Source organism: Pelecanus crispus, chromosome Z, assembly GCF_030463565.1.
Source record: "Pelecanus crispus isolate bPelCri1 chromosome Z, bPelCri1.pri, whole genome shotgun sequence".
NCBI classification, from domain to species: Eukaryota; Metazoa; Chordata; class Aves; order Pelecaniformes; family Pelecanidae; genus Pelecanus; species Pelecanus crispus.
The window spans coordinates 79,493,063-79,519,595 of record NC_134676.1 but is presented as its reverse complement, the minus strand read 5'-3'; the positions used below and the strand labels follow the sequence as shown (position 1 = coordinate 79,519,595).

At 42.3% G+C, this 26,533-nt stretch overlaps 1 protein-coding gene across 1 annotated transcript in view; it reads right to left on the bottom strand.

Moving 5' to 3' along the window:
* ATG10 (autophagy related 10) overlaps positions 1-26,533 on the bottom strand; it is a 92,298-nt gene that overhangs the window by 13,402 nt on the left and 52,363 nt on the right. The window contains exons 3-4 of the mRNA XM_075726914.1: positions 25,852-25,978; positions 18,499-18,596 (exon numbers count right to left, since the gene is read on the bottom strand). Of these exons, the coding sequence (XP_075583029.1) occupies positions 18,499-18,596; positions 25,852-25,978 (225 nt within the window). The remainder of the gene's footprint in view (positions 1-18,498; positions 18,597-25,851; positions 25,979-26,533) is intronic.

Below are 26,533 nucleotides of genomic sequence, written 5' to 3'. Positions count from 1 at the left end.
TTCAGCCATTGCCCTCCATACCAGAGAGGTTTGAACCACTTGGCTTGCTTGATTGCAGCGCATATTGCACATTCATGAATAACCTGTGCAATACTGTCCATAGTTAAGTCCACCCCTCGGGCACGAGCCCATCTATATGTTGCATCCCTTCCTTGATGGCCTGAGGTGTCATGGGCCCACTGAGCTATAAATAATTCACCCTTATGTTGCCAGTCCAGGTCCACCTAAGCCACTTCAATCTTAGCAGCCTGATCCACCTGCTGGTTGTTTTGATGTTCTTCAGTGGCCCAACTCTTGGGTACATGAGCATCTACGTCACAAACTTTTACAACTAGGCTCTCTACCTGGGCAGCAATATCTTGCCATAATGTGGCGGCCCAGATGGGTTTGCCTCTGCGCTGCCAGTTGCTCTGCTTCCATTGCTGCAGCCACCCCCACAGGGCATTTGCCACCATCCATGAGTCAGTATGGAGCTAAAGGACTGGCCACTTTTCTCGTTCAGCAATATCTAAAGCCAGCTGGGTGGCTTTCACCTCTGCAAACTGACTCGACTCCCCTTCTCCTTCAGCAGTTTCTGTGACTTGTCGTATAGGACTCCATACAGCAGCTTTCCACCTCTGATGCTTTCCCACAAGACAACAGGACCCATCAGCGTACACGGCATGTTGCTTTTCATTTTCTGGCAATTTATTATACAGTGGGGCCTCTTCAGCATGTGTCACCTCCTCCTCTGGTGATATTCCAAAATTTTTGCCTTCTGGCCAGTCCACAATCACTTCCAAGATTCCTGGGCGACGGGGGTTTCCTATTCGAGCCCGTTGTGTGATTAGTGCAACCCACTTATTCCACGTAGCATCAGTTGCATGATGTGTAGAGGGGACCCTCCCTTTGAACATCCAGCCCAACACCGGCAGTCGGGGTGCCAGCAGGAGCTGGGCTTCAGTACCAACCACTTCCGAAGCAGCTCAAACCCCTTCATATGCTGCCAGTATCTCTTTCTCAGTTGGACTATAGCAGGCTTCGGATCCTCTGTATCCCCAACTCCAAAACCCTAGGGGTCGACCTCGAGTCTCCCCTGGTGCTTTCTGCCAGAGGCTCCAGGTAGGGCCATTCTCCCCAGCTGCAGTGTAGAGCACGTTTTTAATATCCTGCCCTGCCCGGACTGGCCCAAGGGCTACTGCATGAACTACCTCCCGTTTAATTTGTTCAAAGGCTTGTTGTTGCTCAGGGCCCCATTTGAAATCGTTCTTCTTCCGGGTCACTTGATAGAGAGGGCTTACGATCTGACTGTAATTTGGAATATGCATTCTCCAAAAACCCACAACGCCTAAGAAAGCTTGTGTTTCCTTTTTGCTAGTTGGTGGGGACATAGCTGTTATTTTGTTGATCACATCCAATGGGATCTGACGACGTCCATCTTGCCATTTTATTCCTAGAAACTGGATCTCCTGTGCAGGTCCCTTGACCTTACTTTGGTTTATGACAAAACCGGCCTTCAGAGGATTTGGACTATTTTCTTTCCCTTCTCAAAAACTTCTCCTGCTGTGTTGCCCCACACAATGATGTCATCAATGTACTACAGATGTTCTGGAGCTTCACTCTGCTCCAGTGCCGTCTGGATCAGTCCATGGCGAATGGTGGGGCTGTGCTTCCACCCGTGGGGCAGCCAATTCCAGGTGTACTGAACACCCCTCCAGGTAAAAGCAAACTGGGGCCTGCACTCTGCTGCCAAAGGGATGGAGAAAAATGCCTTAGCGATGTCAATTGTGGCATACCACGTGGCCGCCTTTGACTCCAGTTCATATTGAAGTGCTAGCATGTCTGGCACAGCAGCACTCAGTGGCAGCGTGACTTTGTTCAGGGCACGATAGTCCGCTGTTAGTCTCCACTCCCCATTAGACTTTCGCACTGGCCATGTGGGACTGTTAAAGGGTGAGCGAGTCTTGCTGATCACTCCCTGGCTCTCCAGTTGACAAATCAGGTTATGGATGGGAGTCAGGGAGTTTCAGTGCAATATTGCTGCCGGTGCACTGCTGTGGTAGCGATCGGCACCTGCTGTTCTTCGACCCTCAGCAACCCCACAACCCCCCAACTCTGAGAGACCAGGCAAGGTGGACAGCTGTTTAATTTCCTCCGTCTCCAAGGCAGCTATACCAAAAGCCCACCGGTACCCTTTTGGGTCCTTGAGACACCCTCTCCTGAGGTAGCTATGCCAAGGATGCACGGAACGTCTGGGCCAGTCACAATGGGGTGCTTCTGCCACTCATTCCCAGTTAGGCTCACTTTGGCCTCCAATACAGTGAGCTGTTGGGATCCCCCTGTCACTCCAGAAATACAGATGGGCTCTGCCCCTCTATAGTTTGATGGCATTAGGGTACACTGTGCACCAGTGTCCACTAGAGCCTTCTACTCCTGTGGGTCTGACGTTCCAGGCCATCAAATCCACACAGTCCAGTAAACCTGATTGTCCCTTTCCTCCACCTGGCTCCTCCCTCTAGTCCTGCTCATAGTATTCGTTGTTCACTTCTTGTAAATATGAATCAAAAGTCCCTTGATTAAGATCGGAAGTAAAATTAGCCCTCTTACTCTGTCTCGGGAACTGCTCACTGGAATCTGGAACTGCAATTTTCCTGGGAGAACCGCCTTTTGTAGTAGTTTTTCTTTGCAACTCACACACCCGTGCCTCTAGGGTCGAGGTGGATTTTCCACCCCACTTCGTCATGTCCTCTCTGTGGTCACGCAGGTAAAACCCCAGGGTGCCCTGTGGTGTGTATCCTCTCCATCCTCTCTCTTGAGCGTAAGGACATTGACTCCCAATGGCTGAGATACTGGTCCATACAGGTGGGGAGTAGGACAGATCCTCTCTGAGTTGTTGGAACTCTTGGCAGTTTTTCAGACAGTTTTTCCACAGCTGAGACACAGGCCCGTAGGGAGGAAGAGATACTTTCTTCATATTCCCGGAGTCAGCTAGCCACTTCATCCACCGTTGGTGCCTCGTTATCTTTCCAGGACAGTATTGCCAACGAGTTGGCATACGATGCTGCTGTGCTCTGTACCACCTTCTGCCACATGGGTCATGTGCACCTGTCTTCATCTGGATCTTTGGGTAACTGCTCATCGCTCAGGTCACTATAAATCACCTCCGGCATGCCTAATTCCCTCAGGTACTGGATACCGTTCTCTGCGGTGGTCCATTTGTCTGGGCGACATATAACATCTTCCTTGAAGGGATGCCTTTCCTTCACACTTGAAAGAAGTCGCCTGCAGAGGCTGAGCAGTTTTGCCCCTTTTCCAATTGCTTTGTCAATGCCCCCTTCCCTGGAAAGGGATCCCAGCTGCTTGGCTTCCTTACCCTCTAAATCCAGGCTACTGGCCCCATTATCCCAGCATCGGAGCAGCCAGGTGATGATATGCTCACCTGGATGACGGCTGAAATCTTTTCGCATATCTCACAGCTCACTCAGGGATAGGGATCGGGTGGTTACCATCTCATTTATGGGTTTTTCCTCCTCTGGTTCTTGTGATGGGCTGGTTCATCTTCATCCCTTACTAAACAAGCTGATTTTCTTGTGTATTTTTTCTTTGGTATAGGGCCAACTGATACTGGCATGGGTTGGTTCTCTGGTTTAGCCACGGTGCCTGTCACTGGGGTTGGAGAGGCTGCAGTGCCTGTGGTGGGGATTGGAGTGGCCGCAGTGCTCATGGCTGTGGTTGGAGTAGCTGCAGTGCCTGGGGCGGGGGTTTGAGTAGCCACAGTGCTTGTTGCTTTGTCATCAGATCCAGAGACCTCCTTCTTTTGAGGGTACTGAATAGTGTTGACCACGGCTTGGTAGGCATGGGCCAGTCCCCAGCATGTTGCAACAATTTGTGTCTCTCTGGAGTTGCCAGGGTGACAACATACTTTTTCCAAATACTTTACTAGTTCTTCAGGATTCTGCACTTGTTCAGGGGTGAAGTTCCAAAACACTGGAGGTGCCCACTGCCCTATGTACTTGCCCATATGATCCCACACACCCTGCCACTCATAACTCTCCAGCCTTGGCGTAAATCTCTGGATGATATTTTTAAATTGCTTACTAACCTTTATCAAAACCTAAACAATATTCCCAAGAAGTATCAACAGAAGTATCTTAACTGCCCAGGGATGTTCAAGGTACTGAAAAGTTACTGTAATGAAGGAGGAAACATCACAAAAGAAGGTAGCAAAGGTGCCATTCTGTATTTCCTCCACAACAAGCCTCTCAGAGGAAGAGGTATAATTGCTAACTCTCTCCATGAGGTGGTACCCGAAGTACAGTAATGACTTCTGTATGAAACCCAAATACCAAAGAATGCTCAAGTTCAGGGTTTTGATAAGGAGCCTCCCAAGTAAAATATCATGCTTCACTGCAGAGCATAGCACACTGCACAAACCAACACCAAGCTTTAACATGTACTGCAAAAAAAAGAACACAGCGCAGATCAGATGAACTGATATCGTGATGGGCAACTGTTAACAGAGTCCTTAATACACCCTGGTTAATCCGGTATTATCTCAAACCCTTCAAGTCCCTGTTCGGGTGCCAAAAAAGGACTGTCGTGGTTTAGCCCCAGCCAGCAACTAAACACCACGCAGCTGCTCACTCACTCCCCCTACCTGGGTGGGATGGGGGAGAGAATCGGAGGAGTAAGAGTGAGAAACACTCCTGGGTTGAGGTAAGAACAGTTTAAAAATTGAAATAAACTAAAATAGTAATGATAATAATAATATAATAATGATAATAATATACAAAGCAAGTGATGCACAATACAATTGCTCACCACCTGCCCACCAATACCCAGACAGTTCCTGAGCAGCGATCGCTGCTCCCTGGCCAACCCCCCCAGTTTCTATACTGAGCATGACATCATATGGTATGGAATAGCCCTTTGGGCAGTCTGGGTCAGCTGTCCTGGCTGTGCCCCCTCCCAGCTTCCTGCTGGCAGGGCATGGGAAGCTGAAAAGTCCTTGACTAGCTTAAGCAGTACTTGGCAACAACTAACACATCAGTGTGTTATCAGCATTATTTTCATAGTAAATCCAAAACACAGCACTATGCCCGCTACTAGGAAGAAAATTAACTCTATCCCAGCTGAAACCAAGACACCAAGTACTCTGAATCACTATTGAAACTGAATATCCAATGTTCTTGCACAGACACAGTAGGACTGTCAATATTCATGGTAATTCTCCTAATGATAGGCTCAGTATAATGCTACAAACTTTCTACTACCTAAAAGCCAGTTCTGTCACAACTTTGCCCAAGGTACTTATGGATCTTTACACACAGCATCATAGAGTCAGAGGTTTGAACAGGAATTAGCAATCAGCAGAACAGTGAAAGCTAGCATGACAAAGGTGGGCAACAGAAAGCACCAAAAGGACACTGGAACTGTGTCCTGCAAGGCTAAAGTGTCCGCCTCAGGACTGCAGCTAAATGCTTTGATGCAACTTGTATTCAGAGTTTAGAAAAGACTTTGATCACATCAGTGCCTCGATCAACGCAAGACTGAAACGCTGAGCTCTCTTCTGCGAGCACAGAAGGGCTACAGCTTATGGACGCTTGAACCCACAATTTCTATAGGAGCCATAGCTCCCACTCTGCAGGGGGATTTTGGGCAGTCTCTCTCCTTATTCTTGAATCAGGCTGCTATGCAGTCAGAAATACTATATACAGAAAGAGAAGCCAAAAAGGGACTCTGGTTGACTTTCAACTTCAAGGGCTGTCAGCTGGTTTTGTGAGCCTTGGAGACTGTATACAGCTTCATATACAATTCTGACTATACGGAGTAAATTCATCTCCTTGGATGAGTTCCCTTTCTTTATTGAACCCCCAACTCCCTTAAAAATCTAAGTGCCTAAGTGGATTGGACCAATGGTCCATCTAGCAATGCATTCTGTCTCCAACAGCGGCAGCTGAAACAGCTATTTTGGGAGAACACAAATCTGGCCTCTTTTTGTGGTTCACCCCCCTTCTACTGCTCCAGCATGTTTGCTGTATTAAGGATGATGGAGGACACATTCCTGCCTCATAATTTTGCATCCATTTATGGACAAGTGGTCTCATGAATTTGCCTAAATGCTTTTGAACTGCTGATATCATCTGCTTCCACAACTTGAGAGCACAGGTGCTTAGGCATAAATTGTTTTCTGTTAACATGGATACCTACCTTCCATTTAAATGGCATTTATAATGCTTTTTTTATTTAAAAAAAAAAAAAAAATCTGCCAAAGGGCTTGACCAAAAGCCCTTGCTGCAGAAAACAAAAAGGGAAATTGTTACAAAGTTTTCAACACCTTGTGATCATACCAGTTGCCACTCAAATGAAGCTGAATGTTGTCATATAGGATATCTACTTCTTTCATATTGTGCAATCAATGTTGCTGTGTATTTTAGAATTTTTCACAAAACCATTCAATAAGGGGGAATATTCAGTAACCAGCTTCATTCCAGTAGTGAATTGTTAGAGGTCACAGCAGGGGGAAGACAAAAGAGCAACCCACCTCAGCCTACAAGGAGAAATGCCAGGCCAGGGAGGGTACATACTATTACAACCTGACTTATGCAAAATCTCTGCTTGGGAATCTCTGTGGAAGCAAAGCCACTGCTAGATAAATTATCTGTAAATGCAGTGTGTAGCACTGAAAGAGTTTTTGTACAGAAGCAGAAAAGAATCAAGAGAATCAATACTATTACATTGTAATTCATTCAATTAATTACATATCTGTGTGGAAAAATACTACTGAATCTTCATTTTGGAATAACTGATCCACTCAAGTAACAATAGTACCAGGACTTGAAAGTCTATCCTGAACTATGCCCCAGAAATTGGCAAGGATCTTCCTACTGCTTTTTATCTCTACATGTAAATTATCCATTATGCCTCTATTCTACATCATTTAGTATTAGTCTACTATTTGGTCTTTTCCTACTATGAAATCAGTTGGACTAGGTTTATGTCCATAAAGTCTTACTGAGAAAAGCATGACTAAACTGTAGGGTAGCTATACATTATTAATTAATGTTTAGTTTTACAATAAAATTCACTTGCTAGCTTGTACAGTACTACCACTTGGTTTAAACCAGAGAAGTTCAATACATCACAGAAAATTCTAGTTGGAAATAAATACCCACCCAGCTTTCCCATTCTTGGATTTTTCCCTGTGAAACAGCTTTCCAATCTATACTGGTAAGACTCCCTTTCCTCAGGAAGTTTTACTAATAATTTTCAAAAAATATTAGCAGGGAATCCATAGCAACTGTTGATATGACTCAAAATGATTTAAGAGCAATCTTAGCAACCTTCTGTTAAGATATACTGTATACAGCCTCCCCCACTTAGCAAAATCCCACAATATGGCAAGAAAGATTTGTATGTCTAAGAATAGCTACCTACACACATTTTTCAAGATGACTGAGCCATAATGATTTAAATCCTCCCTACCACAGTTTCAGCAAGATGTGCCTCTACAACACTACATCAGTGTGTTCCGTTCAGAGTTTTGCATCTCTCTCCTTTTTTAAATCACACCATTAACATCCCTGACATTTTAGAAATAATGTTTATTGATTTTTCTGTTAACACTGCTATAAATTAAGTGATGTAACGGACAGAGTTATTGAAGTACAATAAAGAATATGTCTTCCAGATTCTTAACTACATATTGAAAAAGAGCAGAATCCACATTAATATAGGAATAGTGCAGTTCTGTGCTGTTATTTGGGCAGTTTAGGTTTGGTTGACTACTTTTTATATGACAGAATGGACATATAACAGAGATGATATTACAACTTACCTGCTGGGTATCAAATGACAGAAGAAAAACACCTCATTCAGATGAAATTGAGAAATAAATGTTGAGAAAAAAACAGACACAGGAGGATTCCTTATCACTTACTATTCTGAAACTTAAGATCAGTACTTTGTGGGACAGAGTTGTTAACTCATCCCTTTTTGTAGCAGAAGTGCTATTAGTAAATGGAAACAGCTTTATGCGTTTTACCTGAGGACTCAAAAAAGGCTTGAATAGTCTGCATCTGAAGATGCATGAACAATGCATAAGGAAACCAGCAGAATCAACCAGTCCTAACTTGACTAGTATTGGTATCAACAGTCCACAGCTTTTTATTTTAAGGGTATTATAAGGTGAGCCTTTAAGCTAAGACCTGAAGCACTGTGGAGGATCTTTTAATACACCACCACATAGACAACAATGATCTCCCATACTGAAGAATTTATTCAAGGTTATAGAACAGCAGGAACACACCAAAGGATAAATAAACTTTGAAGAAAGGTGTATTTGCAAAGATCGCTATTCATAAGTTAGGCCATCAGGTTTACCTTTTCTGCAGTGCCGTGAAGGAGGGGCTCATGAAAAAGAAGTTTTATGAGAAGACAGAGTGACACAGTAACACAATCAATGCGACCACAGGAAGTTTCTCATTCTTAAGAATCCTGAAGGTTTTTTCACCGTTCTGGAAGCAGAATTTCAGACTGGCAGAAGATCCATGTTAATATAATCCTGAGGCTTAAATTTGCAGTCCTCACAAACTGCCACATTTACAGTTGGTATGAGAATGCTCTGAATGTCTTTTTCTGGAGAAACAGCAAAGCACTAAACAAGCAAAATGCTGATTTATTGTTGGCACATCCAGAACCAAGGTATCACACATGAAATGTGCCCACTCCTGCGGCTGGGGGGACTACCCTGCACACACACCTCTAAGTCACATTTTGGTAATAGAAGTAACTGTGTCTGAAGAGTTTTGGTTAAAAAGGGCAGGAGGGGGAGGGATGTATGGACACATGTGCTCTGTAACTTCCATAATCCATCAGAGTCGTGACTCTCAGATTAGTTTTTTAGACTATTTCTGCAGGACCTTCAAGCCACCAAGCTTTCATTCTTGTTTTATGGGGCAGTTTTTCAACTGTTGAGCCTCCTGTAATAATGCATTTCAATTTCTATCCTTGGATGTTTGATTTTATATTCCATCATTACTAAGCATTGATTAAGCCTTACCAAATATACTTGATTGTGTTTATGGCTTTGTTTTCTCAGGGGAAGGTCAGGCTTTATGACAACCCCACACTGTTAAAAAGAAAATTTTTGGTGATACTTGGTACTGACTGTGATCAGGTTCATTCATCAGCTTTTAAAATTCTCTTGCTAGTTTGCTTCCACAAAGGGAAGAGATAACTAAGACATGGACTTGCACAAGTGACAAGAATGAAAAATGGACTTGGGCATATATGTTCACGGGCTTGTATCTAAAATTCATACAATTATTACTCAGCTTCATCATAGCCTTAGAAAGGCATGTTTCTCAGAGTGTTATCCCTCCCCACAGGAAAAAAACCCACGTTTCTGTCGCTGGGCACATGCATAAACAACTACATCTTGAAAAGGTGATCAGTTTATGGCCTAGGCCTGTACTGGGTTTGCGTGGCAAGGGTTAGGAGTGGGGGGGCTACAGGGGTGGCTTCTGTGCGAAGCTGCCAGAAGCTTCCCCCGTGTCCAGTAGAGCCAATGGCAGCCAGCTCCAAGACAGACCCACCGCTGGCCAAGGCCGAGCCCATCAGCGCAGTGGCAGCGCCTCTGGGATAACGTATTCAAGAACCGGGGAAAAAAACCTGCACAACTGCAGCTGGAGTGAGGAGTGAGAACAAGTGAGAGGCACAGCCCTGCAGACCCCAAGGTCGGTGCAGGAGGAGGGCAGGAGGTGCTCCAGGCACGGAGCAGAGATTCCCCTGCAGCCCCTGGTGCAGCCCCTGCTGAGGCAGCTGTGCCCCTGCACCCATGGAGGCCCACGGGGGAGCAGAGATCCACCTGCACCCGGGGAGGGCCCCACGCCGGAGCAGGGGGACGTGCCCCAAGGAGGCTGTGACCCCGTGGGAAGCCCACGCTGGAGCAGGCTCCTGGCAGGGCCTGTGGGCCCGTGGGGAGAGGAGCCCACGCTGGAGCGGGTTTGCTGGCAGGAGCTGTGGGCCCGTGGGGGACCCACGCTGGAGCAGTCTGCTCCTGAAGGGCTGCACCCCGTGGGAGGGACCCACGCTGGAGCAGTTCGTGAAGAACTGCAGCCCGTGGGAAGGAGCCACGCTGGAGAAGTTCATGGAGGCCTGTCTCCTGTGGGAGGGAATCCAGGCTGGAGCAGGGGAAGAGTGTGAGGAGTCCTCCCCTGAGGAGGAAGGAGCAGCAGAGACAACGTGTGAGGAACTGACCCCAACCCCCATTCCCCGTCCCCCTGCACCGCTCAGGGGGAGGAGGGAGAGAACTGGGGAGTGACGTTGAGCCTGGGAAGAAGGGAGGGGTGGGGGGAAGGTGTTTTAAGATTAAATTTTTATTTCTCATTACCCTACTCTGATTTGATTGGTAATAAATTGAACTGATTTTCCCCGAGTCGAGTCTGTTTTGGCTGTGATGGTAATCTGAGTGATCTCTCCCTGTCCTTATCTTAACCCATGAGCTTTTTGTTATATTTTCTCTCTCCTGTCCAGTTGAGAAGGGGAGTGATAGAGCAACTTTGGTGGGCACCTGGCATCCAGCCAGAGTCAACCCACCACAACGCCCTGATATGACTCCTAGAGTATGTCTGTGACAGCAATGCAGGTAGCCCATAGGCATTCATGCAGCATGCCTACTAAAGCAGGTCTTGCACAAACATATCAAGAAGAAAGATAAGAAGGCAGTTACACCTCCCCTTTACCCTACAAGCAAGTAGAGAACTGACCTGAGACACAAGAGACCTAGATTCAAATTTCTTTTCTGCTTGATTTAGAGTAAATCTCCTGACTTCCTAGGAGAGCAGTTCATCATTGACCTACATGGTATTCTGAGGTGGGAATGCTTCACTTCCCCCTGTTCAGGTTGTTCTACTTTACATACACTTTTATAAATACTCATCAGGGCAAAGAAAGGATGAAAAATTACTAGTGTCTTCACCCATTTTTTTCAATCCAATAAATATTCTATATTCTTCAATGAATTTCAAAAGGTTCCTGGGAAATAAATGGGTCTTAGTTTACATTCTAATAGGTGACTGTATACATCACCAATCCAGTACCACTCTCTGCAGAAAACGATGACTCAACTGGATGTGGAGACTACACTGCTGTCTTGGTTCTTGATGCAGGTACTTCAAGATAGGTTTGGAGCACTCAGCCACACCAGGATGAAAATTCATGTACTGCCGACACCTATCCCATACCCATTCTAACATAAAAGGGCTTCAGTCTTGAAGACTGTAATCTCAGCAACTTTTCATAGACAATCAGTTATCCTACAGCTGGAAAAATGTAAACATGGATCACTAAGACAGCCGAGCACCTCTGTTCAGTTTTTTTTAATATTTTTAAATAGTTCAATTATTATTTGAAATTTTGGCCACTAGACATACATCAACATTTTCAAAGCAGCTTTGCTGCTGTATGCAATAATGCATATACCTTACCTGGAAGTGTGTATATAGCATCTGGTGAAGTTGTTATACTCTTAAATCTTCATGATTACCAGGCCATAATTTTGAAAAGCAGGTTTCTAAAAATTAGAGGGCAAAATCTGATATTCTCAGGTACTTACGGCCTCTGTATTTCCAACTTCTCCAGCAAGTACCTAATATCACATAGGCTGAAGACAGGAGTTCTGGCTATAACCATATAGTCACCTTCTGCTGCTTCACATTTCCCATTCATCTTCAGAGAGATTTCCAAAATGATACAAAGTAAAATGTAGCCTTTAGAGATTAACTAAACTTCAGTTGTCTGTGTTTTTTAAATTCCTGGCTGTTAAATCATGCACTACCATGTGGTAAAATATGTTCACCTTTATAATCAGGAAGATTTCTCCCCCTTTGTTTCATTTCTATTCTCTACTCTCTGTTCTTTGTTTTTGAACCTTTTTCCTATTGTGGTTTTTAACTTTCAAATTGCCTCATCATTTAGCATTTGACCATGGCGCTTTTGATTGGACTGCTGCCAACTTAACTCTGCTTTTAGTGTATAATACCTGGATACTAATGTCGTGGATCTGCTGTTCAATTACACAAAAAAGGACCATTATAGAATCACAGAACCATAGAATGGTTTGGATTGGAAGGGACCTTTAGAGGTCATCTAGCCCAACCCCCCTGCACTGAGCAGAGACAGATTTAACCAGATCAGGTTGCTCACAGCCTCATCCAACCTGACCTGCAATGTTTCCAGGGATGAGGACTCCACTACCTCTCTGGGAAACCTGTTCCAGTGCTTCACCACCCTCAGTGTAAAAAATTTCTTCCTTATATCCACTCTGAATCTCTTCTTCTTTAGTTTAAAACCATTATTCCTTGTGCTGTCACAACAGGCCTTGCTAAAAAGATTCTCCCCATCCTTCCTGTAGGCCCCCTTTAAGTACTGAAAGGCCGCAATAAGGTCTCCTCGCAGCCTTCTCTTCTCTAGGCTGAACAACCCCAACTCTCTCAGCCTGGCCTCATAGGAGAGGTGCTCCAGCCCTTGCATCATTTTTGTGGCCCTCCTCTAGACCCGCTCCAACAGGTCCATGTGCTTCTTGTGCTGAGGGCTCCAGAGCTGGACGCAGCACTCCAGGTGGGGTCTCACCAGAGCAGCTTTTCATCTCACCAGCTTTTCATCCACCAGTACCCCCAAGTCCTTCTCCGCAGGGCTGCTCTCAATCCCTTCATCCCCCAGCCTGTATTGATATTGGGGGTTGCCCCAACCCAGGTGCAGGACCTTGCACTTGGCCTTGTTGAACCTCATGAGGTTCAACTCACCTCACAGGCCCACCTCTCCAGCTTGTCCAGGTCCCTTTGGATGACATCTTGTCCTTCTGGCGTGTCAGCTGCACCACTCAGCTTGATGACATCTGTAAACCTGCTGAGGTTGCACTCGCTCCCACTGTCTATGTCATTGATGAAGATGTTAAACAGCACTGGTCCCAGTACAGACCCCTGAGGGACTCCACTTGTCACCAGTCTCCATTTGGACATCGAGCCACCATTGACCACTACCCTCTGGATGCGACCATCCAACCAATTCTTTATACACCCATCAAATCCATATCCCCAATTTAGAGAGAAGGATGTTGTGGGGGACCACATCAAAGGCTTTACAGAAGTCCAAATAGATGACATCCGTTGCTTTTCCCTTGTCCACTGATGCAGTCACTCCTTCACAGAAAGCCACTAGGTTGGTCAGGCAGGACTTGCCCTCGGTGAAGCCTTGCTGGCTGTCTCGAATCACCTCCCTGTCCTCCATGTGCTTGAGCGTAGCTTCTAGGAGGATCTGCTCCATGATCTTCCCAGGCACAGAGGTGAGCCTGACAGGTCTGTAGTTCCCAGGGTCCTCCTTTCTTCCCTTTTTAAAAACGGGCACAACATTCCCCTTCTTCCAGTCCCCAGGGACTTCACCTGATTGCCATGACTTTTCAAATACTATGGAGAGTGGCTTGGCAACTACATCAGCCAATTCCCTCAGGCTCTGGGGTGCGTCTCATCAGGTCCCATAGACTCGTGTACATTGAGGTTCCTCAGGTGGTCTCGAACCTGATCTTCCCTGACAGTGGGAGGGGCTTTACTCCCCTGGTCCCCATCTTGTGGTCCATCGATTTGGGAGGGGTGAGGAGAGAGGTTGCCAGTGAAGACTGAGGCAAAGAAGTTGTTGAGTACCTCAGCCTTCTCCTCGTCTGTTGATACTAGGTCACGATTGTTGTTCATCGGGGGGGTACACTTTCTTTAACCTTCCTTTTCTTTTTATGTTTGAGCTGTTCTACATAATGCCACTATGTATTTACCTAAAACTGTACTGGACTTCTCTGCTGAGTATCAGAGTACATGTGAGAGAAATACATGTCTCTCTTGCTGCCATCCATCACCATGATGACTTACTTCATCATTCTTTCTCATGTCTAGACTTTTCTTCCCATTTACTGTAACTTTCTTTTAGCTGGATACATTTGCTTGAGTTTTTGGAGAATGTGTCCTGGTTTTGTTTACACTATTAACTGAAATCTCTCCAGGAGCCTTATTTTTACACTCATCCTATGAATGACTCTCAGTCTGACATATATGTCATCTTCTCCCCCTACCCTCTTCTAAACATCTAGATCTCTTATTTGCTCTTATGGCTGATATATAACTGGCTTAATAAGTACTTTTAAAAAGCAATGCAGTCAGGAAAAACAGCAGGGCTGGCAGCCTGACGAGCTCAGAGGGTGGCATGGGGGATGCAGGGCTGGGATTCCATCCTAAGTCAAACTGAACAGGAAAATCCAACTGAGGGACAACTCTGTCTGCAGTTCAGGAAAGGCTACAAAGACTTGGAAGGGAGCTTCTCGTAAAGGCTACATTTCTAGCATTCATTAATTCAAAAAGGTGAAGAGACAGTCTTTTGTATAGAATGTGTAGAGAGAAATAGCTAATACAGGATATCCTCAAAAGCACCCACCAAGTTACACATAAGCTGTTCAGGAGACGGGCATGAATGCCTGCAATTCCATTTCTGACTCTTTGTAAAAAGAAGCTAAAATCACAGTTGGCAATGGTTCTGAAATGCAACAGTAATCCATAAATACTCCTTAATTTTCCTGTCATTGCAGAATTAAGCTACTTCCAGCTCACAGATTTTACCAGGTGTGCTAAATTGATGTCATTATAAGCCATCAGGAAATACCCACAGAGACCTGTAGCAACATTTAGAAGTTTTGTTAAACAGCTGTGTGTTATAATTGATTTGTATTATTTAAAACAGCTAAAGCAAGTTATCACCGGATGTCGAAAAGGGATGACTGAAGACTCCAGGGAGATTTAACTCAGAAAAAAGCCAATCATAGGAACTTCATTTGAGCATTTTAAGATTATTACTAGAGGAAGTGCAATTAAATCATCACCATTTATCAATTATCATTATAAAATACTATGTAACCTTATCATGTTAATTTATGTATGGAAGGTAACTAGTTGACTTCTGCTTTTTGCAATAAAAATAATCTAGTCAGTAAAAATATCTGAAGATGCTTTCTCTGAAAATGAGCGTGACTTTCCACAATAATCAAAAGTAATTAAAAAAGTTCAAATTTTACCTAAAATTTGGTTTTGAAAATGTAATTGCCAAAAAGCTAAATTCTTTGGAGCTTAGGCAATGTCTCAGTTCCTGACCTCAGACATATTTTACCACAGAGAGTGTAAGCCAAAATACAGTTGTATTGAAAATGTGTGCAGGCATGGCACCCACATTTCATAAAATACATGGAATGTAAATCCCAAATGATTAGTGTAAGATCCTGGATCTGGGAGGAAAAAAGGCAGTATGACTTTTGTTTCTTAATCTGCCAACTATTGAATCAAAGTACAAAATCACTCTAGTTAAAAGGTAAGTAACATTATGCGTGGACAGTGGTGAGCTCAATTTTTCTTCCCAGTGGTGGATTACTTGTAGACTTTAAAATTTTTATCTGTTTTGGAACAAAATCCTAAACCGTTTCTCTGCTGTTCATGTGCACTGAGAGTTCAAGCCTGATTTGGTGAGTTTGCCCAGTGACTTGCATTATACGATCTGTGTCCCTGCAGGCAAAGCCTAACCCACATAACAAAATGGGTCAGTAGAAAAGGAGAAAGGGAAGAGAAAACTCTGTATTTCAATTCAGAACCCTGATTCATTTGAGGGGGAAAAATACTCTTTTTCCTGTAGACCTAACTCTTGGTTTGATTTGAGGCTTGCAGGCTAGTGCTTACAGTATGTTCTTATTATCTTTCATAATTCCTTTGAGAATACTCTGATTTTTATTGCTGCTTTATATTTGGACTGGCATACGCATCTCTCAGTTTACAAGGGGAAGTGTTTGTTGCACCAGTGGTTGCTGACACTGAAAATATGGTAAGTGTTCACACTGCTAATTGTACTGGTGCTTTCCTCTGCCATTCAGCTCCAGAGATGCACACTTCCACAAACCATGCATTCCTTTGTCTTCTTATCACTTGACTGAATGACCATAAGCAAATGCACCCCTACTGCCTGGTGCCTTTCTGCTTTCATCTAAAATTAAAACTGTAGACCTCTCAAAGCTGCTTTCCTGGAGGCTCTCTCTTGTAGCCATGTGGGAAAGTATATTTCCAATCCAGGAATGCAGCTGGGGCCTTTGGACCAAGTTCAATACTGATGTAAAGCAGGCTAACCTCACTGAAGTCAGTAGAATCCAAAAGCCTTGAGCCACAGGTACACAGTCTTCAGGGAGAAGGCGTACATACAAATGGTGTAGAAAAAAAAGTTAAGTCATTCCAAATTATGTAGTGGGATTGTTGGAGGATCTTAACTTCTCTGGCTTCTGCTACCTGCCAGCAGTTCCAGTACTGTCTGTCTATACACTGTCAGTACAGTCTATATTACTCTAGTATAAACAGTTTAACATAGTTTGTAATCTCCTTATTTAATGGGAAGTCGCCCTAATATTAAGTTCCAATAGTATTTTGCTGCTATAACTTTGCTAAATTCTCCAAAATGTTTTTCCTTACATCTTTGTTTGTTTGTCACTGGACTCACATTGGCTGAACCTCCTCTGGAGAGCTGTCACAGAGACAACAGGTTCAGCACTCCACACATTTTACCACCCATAAAACCTGTTTCTGCAAGCCTTGGTGTGTGTGTATCTCACACACTCTAGTTACTAGATGCAGGACAGTTTTACTTTACTGTTCCTTAAGAGGCAAAAATAATCTCTGGGTGGGAGTGACCTGGTTTTCCTTTTGGCTTCCACCACTCTGATTTTACCACATTCCAAACATACTGTTTATGCTTTATTCTCAGTAGTATGGCATTATAATTTATTACCTATATGGAGCTGTAGGTTCCTGCAGTGCTTTGCAGACAAATAGAAAAAGACTGTGCTTTCTACAGGGGAGCTTGAATGGACCTTCAGGCCACAGTGTAACGTGAACATAGAGAAGGAACACCACCTCTGGAGAGCACATAGCAGATTCTCCTGTACATTTTTGCAGGTGGGAATATAAACTATCCACAAGCCAGAACAGCTCAGCTGGGAAATACCAGAGATGTCAGCCCTGAAGGATACCTAGCATCTGACCACAGGGTTACGGGTCTCTGTCTACTAGGAATGCAAGAAGGTAGATGCAGTGAAGCCAAAGTTAATTGAATCCCCTGCCTCTCTATGCAGAAACAGTCATGATTTAGCTACAAATCTGAAACTTCAGCTACAAATCATAAAACTTCACTGAAAAATCTGAACTGCAACACTTTCTTGTGCAGAAAATCAGTTATATGCTACCGCATTACAGTATTTTATTAAAATCTAATTTTCTCATCTTTATTGTGCAGTAGACAAGTCAGGTAATTAATACTTTATGTAAAAGCGTGTATTATGAGAATCTGCAAACTCACAACTGGAATTCAGGCATGCACAGCAAATATCAAAAAAACAATGCTTGTTAGGTTCTCGGAGAGCTATTATAATATAAATAATAGCCCGTGGCTGCAAAAACCATGAACACCGCTTATATTCCTCTGATTGAGTACCATCTACAAATAGGCATCCTGTAATTAAATTTTATTAGTTGAATTGAGGAAACATCTGTAGAACTCAGTTGAGGTTACATCCCTGTTGTGCCAGCTGCTGTGGTAAGAGACCTGTGTACCTGGAAACAGCTAAAATCAAAAAGTCAAGGAAGGAAAAAGGAGGAAGAAAGGACACATTAGTGTCTTTGTCTGATGATAAATTCACCCCCAGAGAGTCTCTATTCTTTGTCCAAACTTGCACGGGGGGCCTGGAGCCAAGGGAAGAAACCAGGGCAAGCAACTCAGCTCTGAACCATCTCTCACTCTTCCTTGAACAAGTATGACTTTTCAAGAGAGCCATCATCACAAGTCTGTGAACGGTTGCTGACATGATCTGATGATTTTAAAACCACTTTAAATAAAAGTGATTTGAATGGCTCTAAAAGAAGGCAGTGATACCACAGTTTACTAATCTGCTTCCTCTTGTAAAACATGGCATTCATTAACTACTGATTCTGAAGGACATTAGTTAGCAATAACTTATTATTTGATCGAGAGACCAATTTTCTCTCCTTCAATCCTAAGGATTGCAAGTCTACTTAAAATTGAAAAATACCCACTCTTTTTTGGTAATTTGATTAATAGACAATCTGTGAAATGTTACACTAATATATTGTGCTTACATGAATAAGTCTACTTTTGTGTTTAACCAAATCCATGATTACTCAGGAATTGCCTGAAGTTTTCAGGACTGGCTTTGGAAAAGTATTTTAAATAAGATACTATCACATTAAGTTTTACATGGGGAACAACTATATATCCTTCAAAATCCAGGATTAAAGCTATTGTTGGTAACTGGCTCAGCACAATCTCAGTTAGACTTTTATATATTTTACTTGTGTCCAGGAAGGGAATAAGGCCATTGAGAATTCAGGCATATATTGCATTCATCAATTTTGTAAAGGACCAGTGGTTTCTCACCTGCTGTGTAATAGTGTCCCAGGGCCCCTCCAGCAGACAAGCCTGGTAGCATGCATGAACACTTTTCCATATTTCATCCAGAGTTAAAGGTCTTCCATCTGTAAGGGGGGGAACAACCACCCACAGTCAAAGCTCTTAAGCATGTTATATCTTTAATACAGAATAGCAAAAGTAAATCTGAAAATACTGATTATCTGGAAGCTGACGGAAAAAATAACAGCAAAACGTGACTGAGCCCCTTCTGGCCCCATAACTCCAAAACAGCGTTGCTCAAATCCTGACTGAAGGTGCATATAAAACTACCCTAAATTCCCTGTTCAGCTTTCTTCTCTGTCACCTGAGAGTAACAACTTACTGTTCTTGTTGTAAGGTGTGAAGTTAAACCAATTTTGTAAAACAATGCTCGGATAAGACAATTTTAAAACCACAAAATAATATCATGAAGGGTTATCTCACGTAAATACATGTGATTCATAGTGAAAAAGTGGAAAAAATCTAAGGAACAAAATTCTGCAGATAAAAGTTTACAGCATTTTGGTAACCTACATGCCTATAATTTTTTCTGGAGCTGCATTTGTATAGCATTGTTGCATTAGATTTTTAGTTGTGATGTTAGAATTACGCCAAGATATTAGTGTCAACCACCTAGAAAATAAGCATGTCAGTTTTTCCTGAATATTTGTTTCTGGCAAACAGCAATAGAATATTTTGATACACTTTCACTAAGTAGGTTCATCTTGGCATTTATTAGGTGTCAGAAACCATTATCCTGTGATAAATAGTTTTATTCCACTGACATTTTCGTGTCTGTAAAATGAACAAGATTTATTCATCCAATTAACATTTGAATGCCATGTTTAAATAGAAATTAAAACCAGCTGCTGACAGCCTCTGTTTTACCTTATTTTCTGCACATACTTATAAAAATGCACCAAGTTCTGAACTTACATAAGCACCATATAGCAGAAGCATGTGCCAAATAATTTGCAGGGGTAACAGCATATTAACTAGCTGTACTATGCCATCCTCATGAATGTGAGACTTGTTAGACCATCATGCCCTCTGTCTTATGATGGCAGATACCAAAGCTGTGCTGGAGATGGTCTAACATTTACTAAGAAATTTGATAAAAGAGCGTAAGTTAACTTTAGAAGGATGTATTTAAGCTTAGATCATCTGTGTGCAGGTAATACGAGATGCCATGCATACTTGCAATTTTCTGTTTTCTATTCAACCTGCAAAGACAATGCAGACTAAGTCCAAATGTAAAATCTAGAATGACACACACTATAATGTAAAATTTGATTTGCCACTCCAGATTTTGTTCTGTACACCTTTCTCTGTATCTGTGAATTTTTATACTAACACTTGAGCAAATTCACATCGTACACATGGAATGGATTACTCTGACTCTAACCGTTAATCTCACTTAAAGAAACGATCAAATATTGTTGAAGCATTAATCATATTATAGTTAAAATTGAGTTTTGTCTTTACCTCATGGATTTTATTACTTCATGTATGAGAAGCAGTGTATCTTCCATCATATTTCAGTATAGATTTATTATCATTTCACAGAAAAATACAAATACATCCAAACTGAAAGTTTCATTTCACATTGGAGTGCTATCACAGACAGTAAAATACTTAAATAGTTAATATAAAGGAATTGCAATATTTCACATAGGAACAAACAAAAAATTGATCTGGGCATTTTGATAATGCACTTATATATTAAAACATGCTTGGATTTAAATTTCCCTACATTTTGAATTTTCTGCATTATTTTAACATACTTCACTAAGCTTTAAGTGACTTTGAATTAAGTGTGGTTTTTAAATGGAGTGAGCTTTCATACATACGCCCAAATATTGTGTTCCTGTAAATTCTTATTTAGCTGACTAGCTCAGAAGATAGGAGGCCAGATGCAACAGGAAAGACTCAGTTATCAATACTTAAAATGGATGTGAGGTTCAGCTACATAGCTGGGAACTGCAAGACCCTTGCAAAAGAGGAAAGGGCAGAGGGCAGTTTCCCCATCCTTTTTTGTGGGATGAAGACCTGAAAGTCTATTGAAAGAGTTTTCTCTATATATAAAATAAAATAAAATAAAACAAAACAACGCAACTATACTAAGATCATAAAATGACTGATAGAAGGCCCCATTTCAGGTAATCTGGCTGGAGGTGTGTTCTGTATTTTAAAACTCCTCAGTTTGTGTGGTCATCTGTTTAGGATGATATAACTGAATCCATTTGATTCATGAGCTCCCAGATTTGCAAAAAACACACAGCTGTATTCTTTGGGCACTTTTAGACCCCTTTTTCCAGGGCTGCCAGCATTCACATATTCAGCAACCCTGTTACACATTCTTGCAACCCACTGAGACCTCAAATATCCAGCCGGCCTGACAGAGCAGTCTGTAATTGTTGCTGCTAGCAACAAGGGGCTACTGTGGCACCTGCTGAGCCAAGCAGCCTTTCTGCTTCTTGTCTTTCTTTCCTGTGATGGAGCTGAACTCAAAAAGTTCAGTTAGAAAAAAAAGGCAACAGCAGCATCAAGCCAAGAGAAGTGCCAGGAGAGGGAGGCAGAGGTTTCAGATTCACCCAGCAGTACATTTACTCATCATCCATCCACGATGACACAGCTGCTGAGGTGCTTGCAGCTTGTCCCAAGTTTTGTCCCAAGTCTAGCCGGGAGCAGGTGTGCAGGCAGAAGTGGAAGTTTGTGGTTACATGTGTTTTGTATAATTCAGCTCCTTAAAAAATTACAGACAGTGAAAGTAAATAGCTGCTGGTGGGTCATGCCAGATTTACCGTACCTTTTTCTGAAGCTCCATGCCTGTAATGCCACCAGTCTGGCACATGACATATCATTGGCACGTCAGTACTAACGCAGGCTCTGTGAAATACAGACTCCTATACAACTAACCTTACATCTACCCAGTAAGAAAGGCCAAAACAGCCTGGGAAGTAACCAACTAAGATTTTTGTTGCAAGAAAGGAGATAAAGGATATAAGTCAAGAGCTCCTAAGTATGGACTCTGTCTCTGCCATTAACTAACTAGGGACTCAAATCAACCAGTTCATCTGCCTTAATAGTCAGGCAAGAATAACCAGCAATTCAATTTTATTTATGTCCAAAGCCATGATAAAACCAGTTCATATGGGACATGGTCTTAAGAGGAGCTATTTTCCTGAGAAAGGACATGGTGGTTACATGCTTCTGAGTTCAGGGAGTAAGTCTATATTCTGGAAAGTGCATCAGTCAGGCCCAGTACAGTTATGAATACAGAAAGTCATGCCTTCAGGGTTGGAGGAAGTTACATCACCTTACAAGCTCCCTCTCTCTCACCACTGATTAGGAAGTTTTTTATTGGCAGGGATCTATCTGCATGTCAGAGCATTAGATGTATTTTGAGCAGGTCAACTTGAAAATCCCATTCCTGCTCTGTTTTCTGAAGGAGTTAGGCTGCAGTCTGTATTGCCTCCCATTAGTCCTGCTCTTTCTTTTCAGTGTTTAGCCAGCATTCATGATTCTTCCTCTACCTTTGTAAGGAAAATAAGAGAAGTGTGAGCCAAGCCATTATTTTCTTGACATGCAGGGTGATTCCTGAATGATGCCTGTGTCCACCTGTGATTGTCTTGCTGCTACCTCACTGTTGGTGCAAGAGGTTTTTGGATGTATGACTTCAGACGATGACAGCTCGGGAAAAGACCAAAGTTCCTTGACATCTTAAAGACTAAGAAAAGGGGAAAATACTCTGCTGATTAAAGAAAGCTTACTGGACCTAGCCCAGCCCATCTGGCTGATGCCAGCATTGAAGGGGAAGGCTAATTGCCTATACCATCTGTCTCTAAGAGGGTTAATTGCTGACATCCGATATCAGCAGGGGTTCCCACATTTCTTCAACTACCTATCTGGTAATCTCAGAAGCCAGAGAAAGAAAAAGGGCTCCCATTTCTGAAAGGCATGGCATGTATAAGACTGATTTTGGAGAAATGACACTTAGTTCTCTGATACTCTGAGGTACTGAGGACCACTGCCCTGAACTCCTGACACAGGCTGGGTTCAGTAGGTCTGAATTTAGGAATATATGCCATGAGGGAAGTATCCTGAGGTAGTGAAAAATGTTTATTACATATACATATATGTAGCCTAAAAATATATTCTTGTATCCTATAATTTTCCCAAACATCCTTCCAGACAGAGTCATCACACTTAATCATTACTTTCAGGTAAAGTATTTGTCCTTGCACAGAACAAGATCTTCCCTGTAACTCTATCCCCAGAGACTATCAAAAAGGTTAGATGTCTCTCAAAATGTTTTAGTTCTGTTGCAGTCAAAATTTCAAGCCCTTACCTTGCACTACCTTACATATCAGAATTCTCACCAAAAAAAAAGAGGTCTAAAGATGAATTCCAGAAAATAAATTATTTCATCCAATTTAGACAGCAGCAAGGATAAGGATACAATGCAACTTTTGTCCTTCTGCGGGAAGAACCAATATATAATGTTTGAGCACAATTGCTAGCAGAGAGGAGTGAAAACTGGATGTCCTCACTGACACAAGCTCCTGAAGATGACAACCGCGCTGAATATGACAGGAAAATCTCACCAACAACTCTTTTGGAAGCCTTTTTCCTAGGAGGGACTGCAAGAAACCAAGCGGTCAACAAAACCTGGACTCATATATGATGGGAGAAAGGCAGGATTTAATTGTTCTAGAAAAGTTTTTAAAGAGTCTATTTAGAGGAGCACAGATTTGGACAGGCTGGCACCAGTTTCTATTGTAACATATGAAGTGAGGAAGAGAATATTGCAAAACAAGCAAAACTACTTAGTCAGGTCAAACAGAAGAATTATTATTTCCTAGGCAGGCCTTGAGGTGTAATGGCCGCTTAACATATTGCCAGAGAGGAAGCAGAGTTTTGAATGCAAACTGTGCCCTGCTGCTGGGGAAGGCAAGATGGGGCAGGGCTGTGGAAACACTGGAAGGATTATAGCTCACCTTCACCTCCTGCAACAAGCTCTAATTAACATGAGGATCAGTACAGACAGGATTCAAGGGGAACCATGAACAGCCCACAAGAGACTTGTGAGGAACCGATTCTGTTACTTAATCTACCAATAATGGTAGGAATTTAGACTGGGAAATTGGTGTAGGCCTCAGAAGATTCTTCCCTGATTATTTCAGATGAGGAATGCAGTGAATATTACTAGTTGTCTGAAAAACAAGGTAAGGAGCCTATCACACGAAGACTATTACCTCAAAGGAAAAAAATCTCAGGGCATTACCTGGAGTCTTCCTCATACCAGGTTCAGGACAAGACAAAAGATACTTTGCTCAGATAGCTAAAGTGATTGTGAGTGACTGTCATCTGCACATTCCTGAAAACCCCACACTGGGACCTTCAGACAGCACGGCACAGGTGGGCAAATAACTTGCAGGGATGACAGAATTTTTCATTTTCAAAAGTAAGCTATCCGTAATTAAAATCAGAGAATACTAGCTGAAAAGATTATTGGAAAAGTACTTATTGCCAGCTTTTTGTATCCTTCTCTCTTCAAGAGTCAGAGAATGTTAAATGTTAAAGGAGAATGTTAAATGCTGAAGAGAACCCAGGTGACTTTAGGAATTACCTAAAGAAAGTCCCTGTTTTCCATTGTGAAAGGTTCCCAAAAAGTGTTTTAAAACATAATTGTACTTGTAGGAACAATTACAGTTTTGTACTGCAAGGGGAGCTGTTGGCACATAATACTATGATTGTGCATTAGATCATCCACTAGCTTCTGTAATATCCACTTCCAGCTATAAGGAGTCATGTTTCAACACCTCCGATTCCCTGATGCTGACAAGCTAAACAACTTGTTTTGTCTCTGGGAGCTCTTCTCTGGTGATTAACTGCTTATGGTGAATACTAATTATATGAAAGTACAGTACAGTAGAAATAGTGTCCTATTTCCTCTACCTGCAGCATCTCCATCCTCTTCTGTAGAGACAGCGCACTATTAATTCAGCTAAAACCAAGATGATGACATTTTTCAGGACCACAAATAGGTTAATCTGTCTCTTACAGCAAAACTTTATCTTCCTGTCCGCACAGCAAGTTTAAAGGCAAAACACTGCATAGTTATAAATGCCTGTAATAATTCTAGAAACAGATTTGCAGCAGGATGTGTGCAAATGAGTTCTGTTGGTGGTAAAGGCACAGCAATGTCCCCAATTCCCCATGTCCCAGTTTGAAAATTTACCCCAAATTATCCATTCCTGAAACTGCACCTCAGACTAAAATCTTTCCACCAGGGAGTCTATGAAAATTTGTTCTTCAATTTTAAATCTAAAGTGCCTTTTAAAGCGCTAACACTGCAAAATTAGAAACCATTAAACAATATAAGGCAGAGAGTGATTAAATCTACCAAACACATTCAAAGCAGCTTAAGCTACTTTTTAATTAAAAAGGAAAAGATATCACTGGCAACATTCAGACATCTTTATCTAGATAAAGTTAGGAGGTTATTCAAAACACAAAAGATGCTGATGTTACCATGCAGGAGACTGAATGAAATGACTTGAAGATTTCGGTCCCTCTGCCCTAGGTACACAGTCTTCGGGCAGAGAGGAACAGCACAGCCAGTGCTGCAGTGTGATCACTCTGTGTTTGCTGATTAAATAAATGACACCAACAGCGGCCTTGGAGGGAGGCTGTGTGTTCCTCCTTCCTTCCTGACAGGATGGTGAGTGAAATCACAGTGGCTAGAGCAATCAAGTAATGGGTAACAAGATGTACATATCAGGGAGGAAAGAAGATCAGTTAGTGTTTCAAGATCCAGTTTTCATTGATAGAAAAAGGCAATACCATATTGGTATTATTTTATCTTTTTTAAGCAGCAAATTTAAACAGAAAACAGCATATGCTTTTAAAGGTACATTCAGACCCCAGCCTTGTAGCTCAGATTCGGGCTCCAAAGAAACAGACACAGTTCTGCTGAAGCACTGTAATTCTGTCCGCTTATTTTGTAGCCAAATTCAAACCTGCAGCTTTAAGCTTTTGTATTCATTTAATGAAAAGAACAAGAAAAATGACCAGCAGTTTTAGTCAACCACAGGCAAGATGCCAGGAGCCAAAGATCAGCCTCCTTCAGGCTGAGATGATATCATCTACTCCAAGGTCCTGAAGCTGTGTCAGGAGTATTACAAAATTTACTGGTGAACAGCCTCATCTCTTACTTTCTTATTACATATGATCATTACTCCATTCCTCAATTTAATACAAAATCTGTGGTTTTAACATCTATTGCATCCAACGTATTTTTATTCTTCCCTTTGTCTAACAGCAGATTGGTCTTACCTAAAAAGCATGCCCTAAAATAAAGCACAGGTACTTGGTAGCTGCTGGAGTACAAGACATGATATTCATAGCGAATCACTTCTTCTGTTGCAGAAACTCCAGCTGCTTGAGAATCATCCAAAGACTCCTAAAACAACAAACATGAACACAGTAATACATCAACTTTTGTATTTGTATCAACGGAAAAGTAATTACTACTATTGTAATAAATTCAATAAAAATACAGAACAGAAATAATGGCAATCACCCCTTTCACAGCACTACTCATTTGAATTCCCAAAGGAATTTTTCAATACTAGCAAGAAAATCACAGAAGTCCAAAACTTACAAAGACATCTTACAGACTTACTTCCACAAACTGTGAAATATGTGTAAGCATTTGCAGAACTGAGGTCTTCTTGTAAGCAAAAGACAGAAGCTCTCTAAAATCTTCATGGCAGAGTAACTGGTACAACAAGGTGACTACAGCTGCATATCTCCTCATTACCTTTAGTAGTGGCCATTTGAAAAGTGTATCCTTAAATAATCTGGTTTTGCTTGCCAAAAGACAAATCAAATCTATCTATCAAAAACTCTCTGTTCTACTTTCTTTAAAGGCTTTTTGCCAGAGGTTGTTTTTGCTAATACTACTTCTAAAATGGGGACAGCTTTCTCCTGTTAATGTGTATTTCAGGTGTAAAGT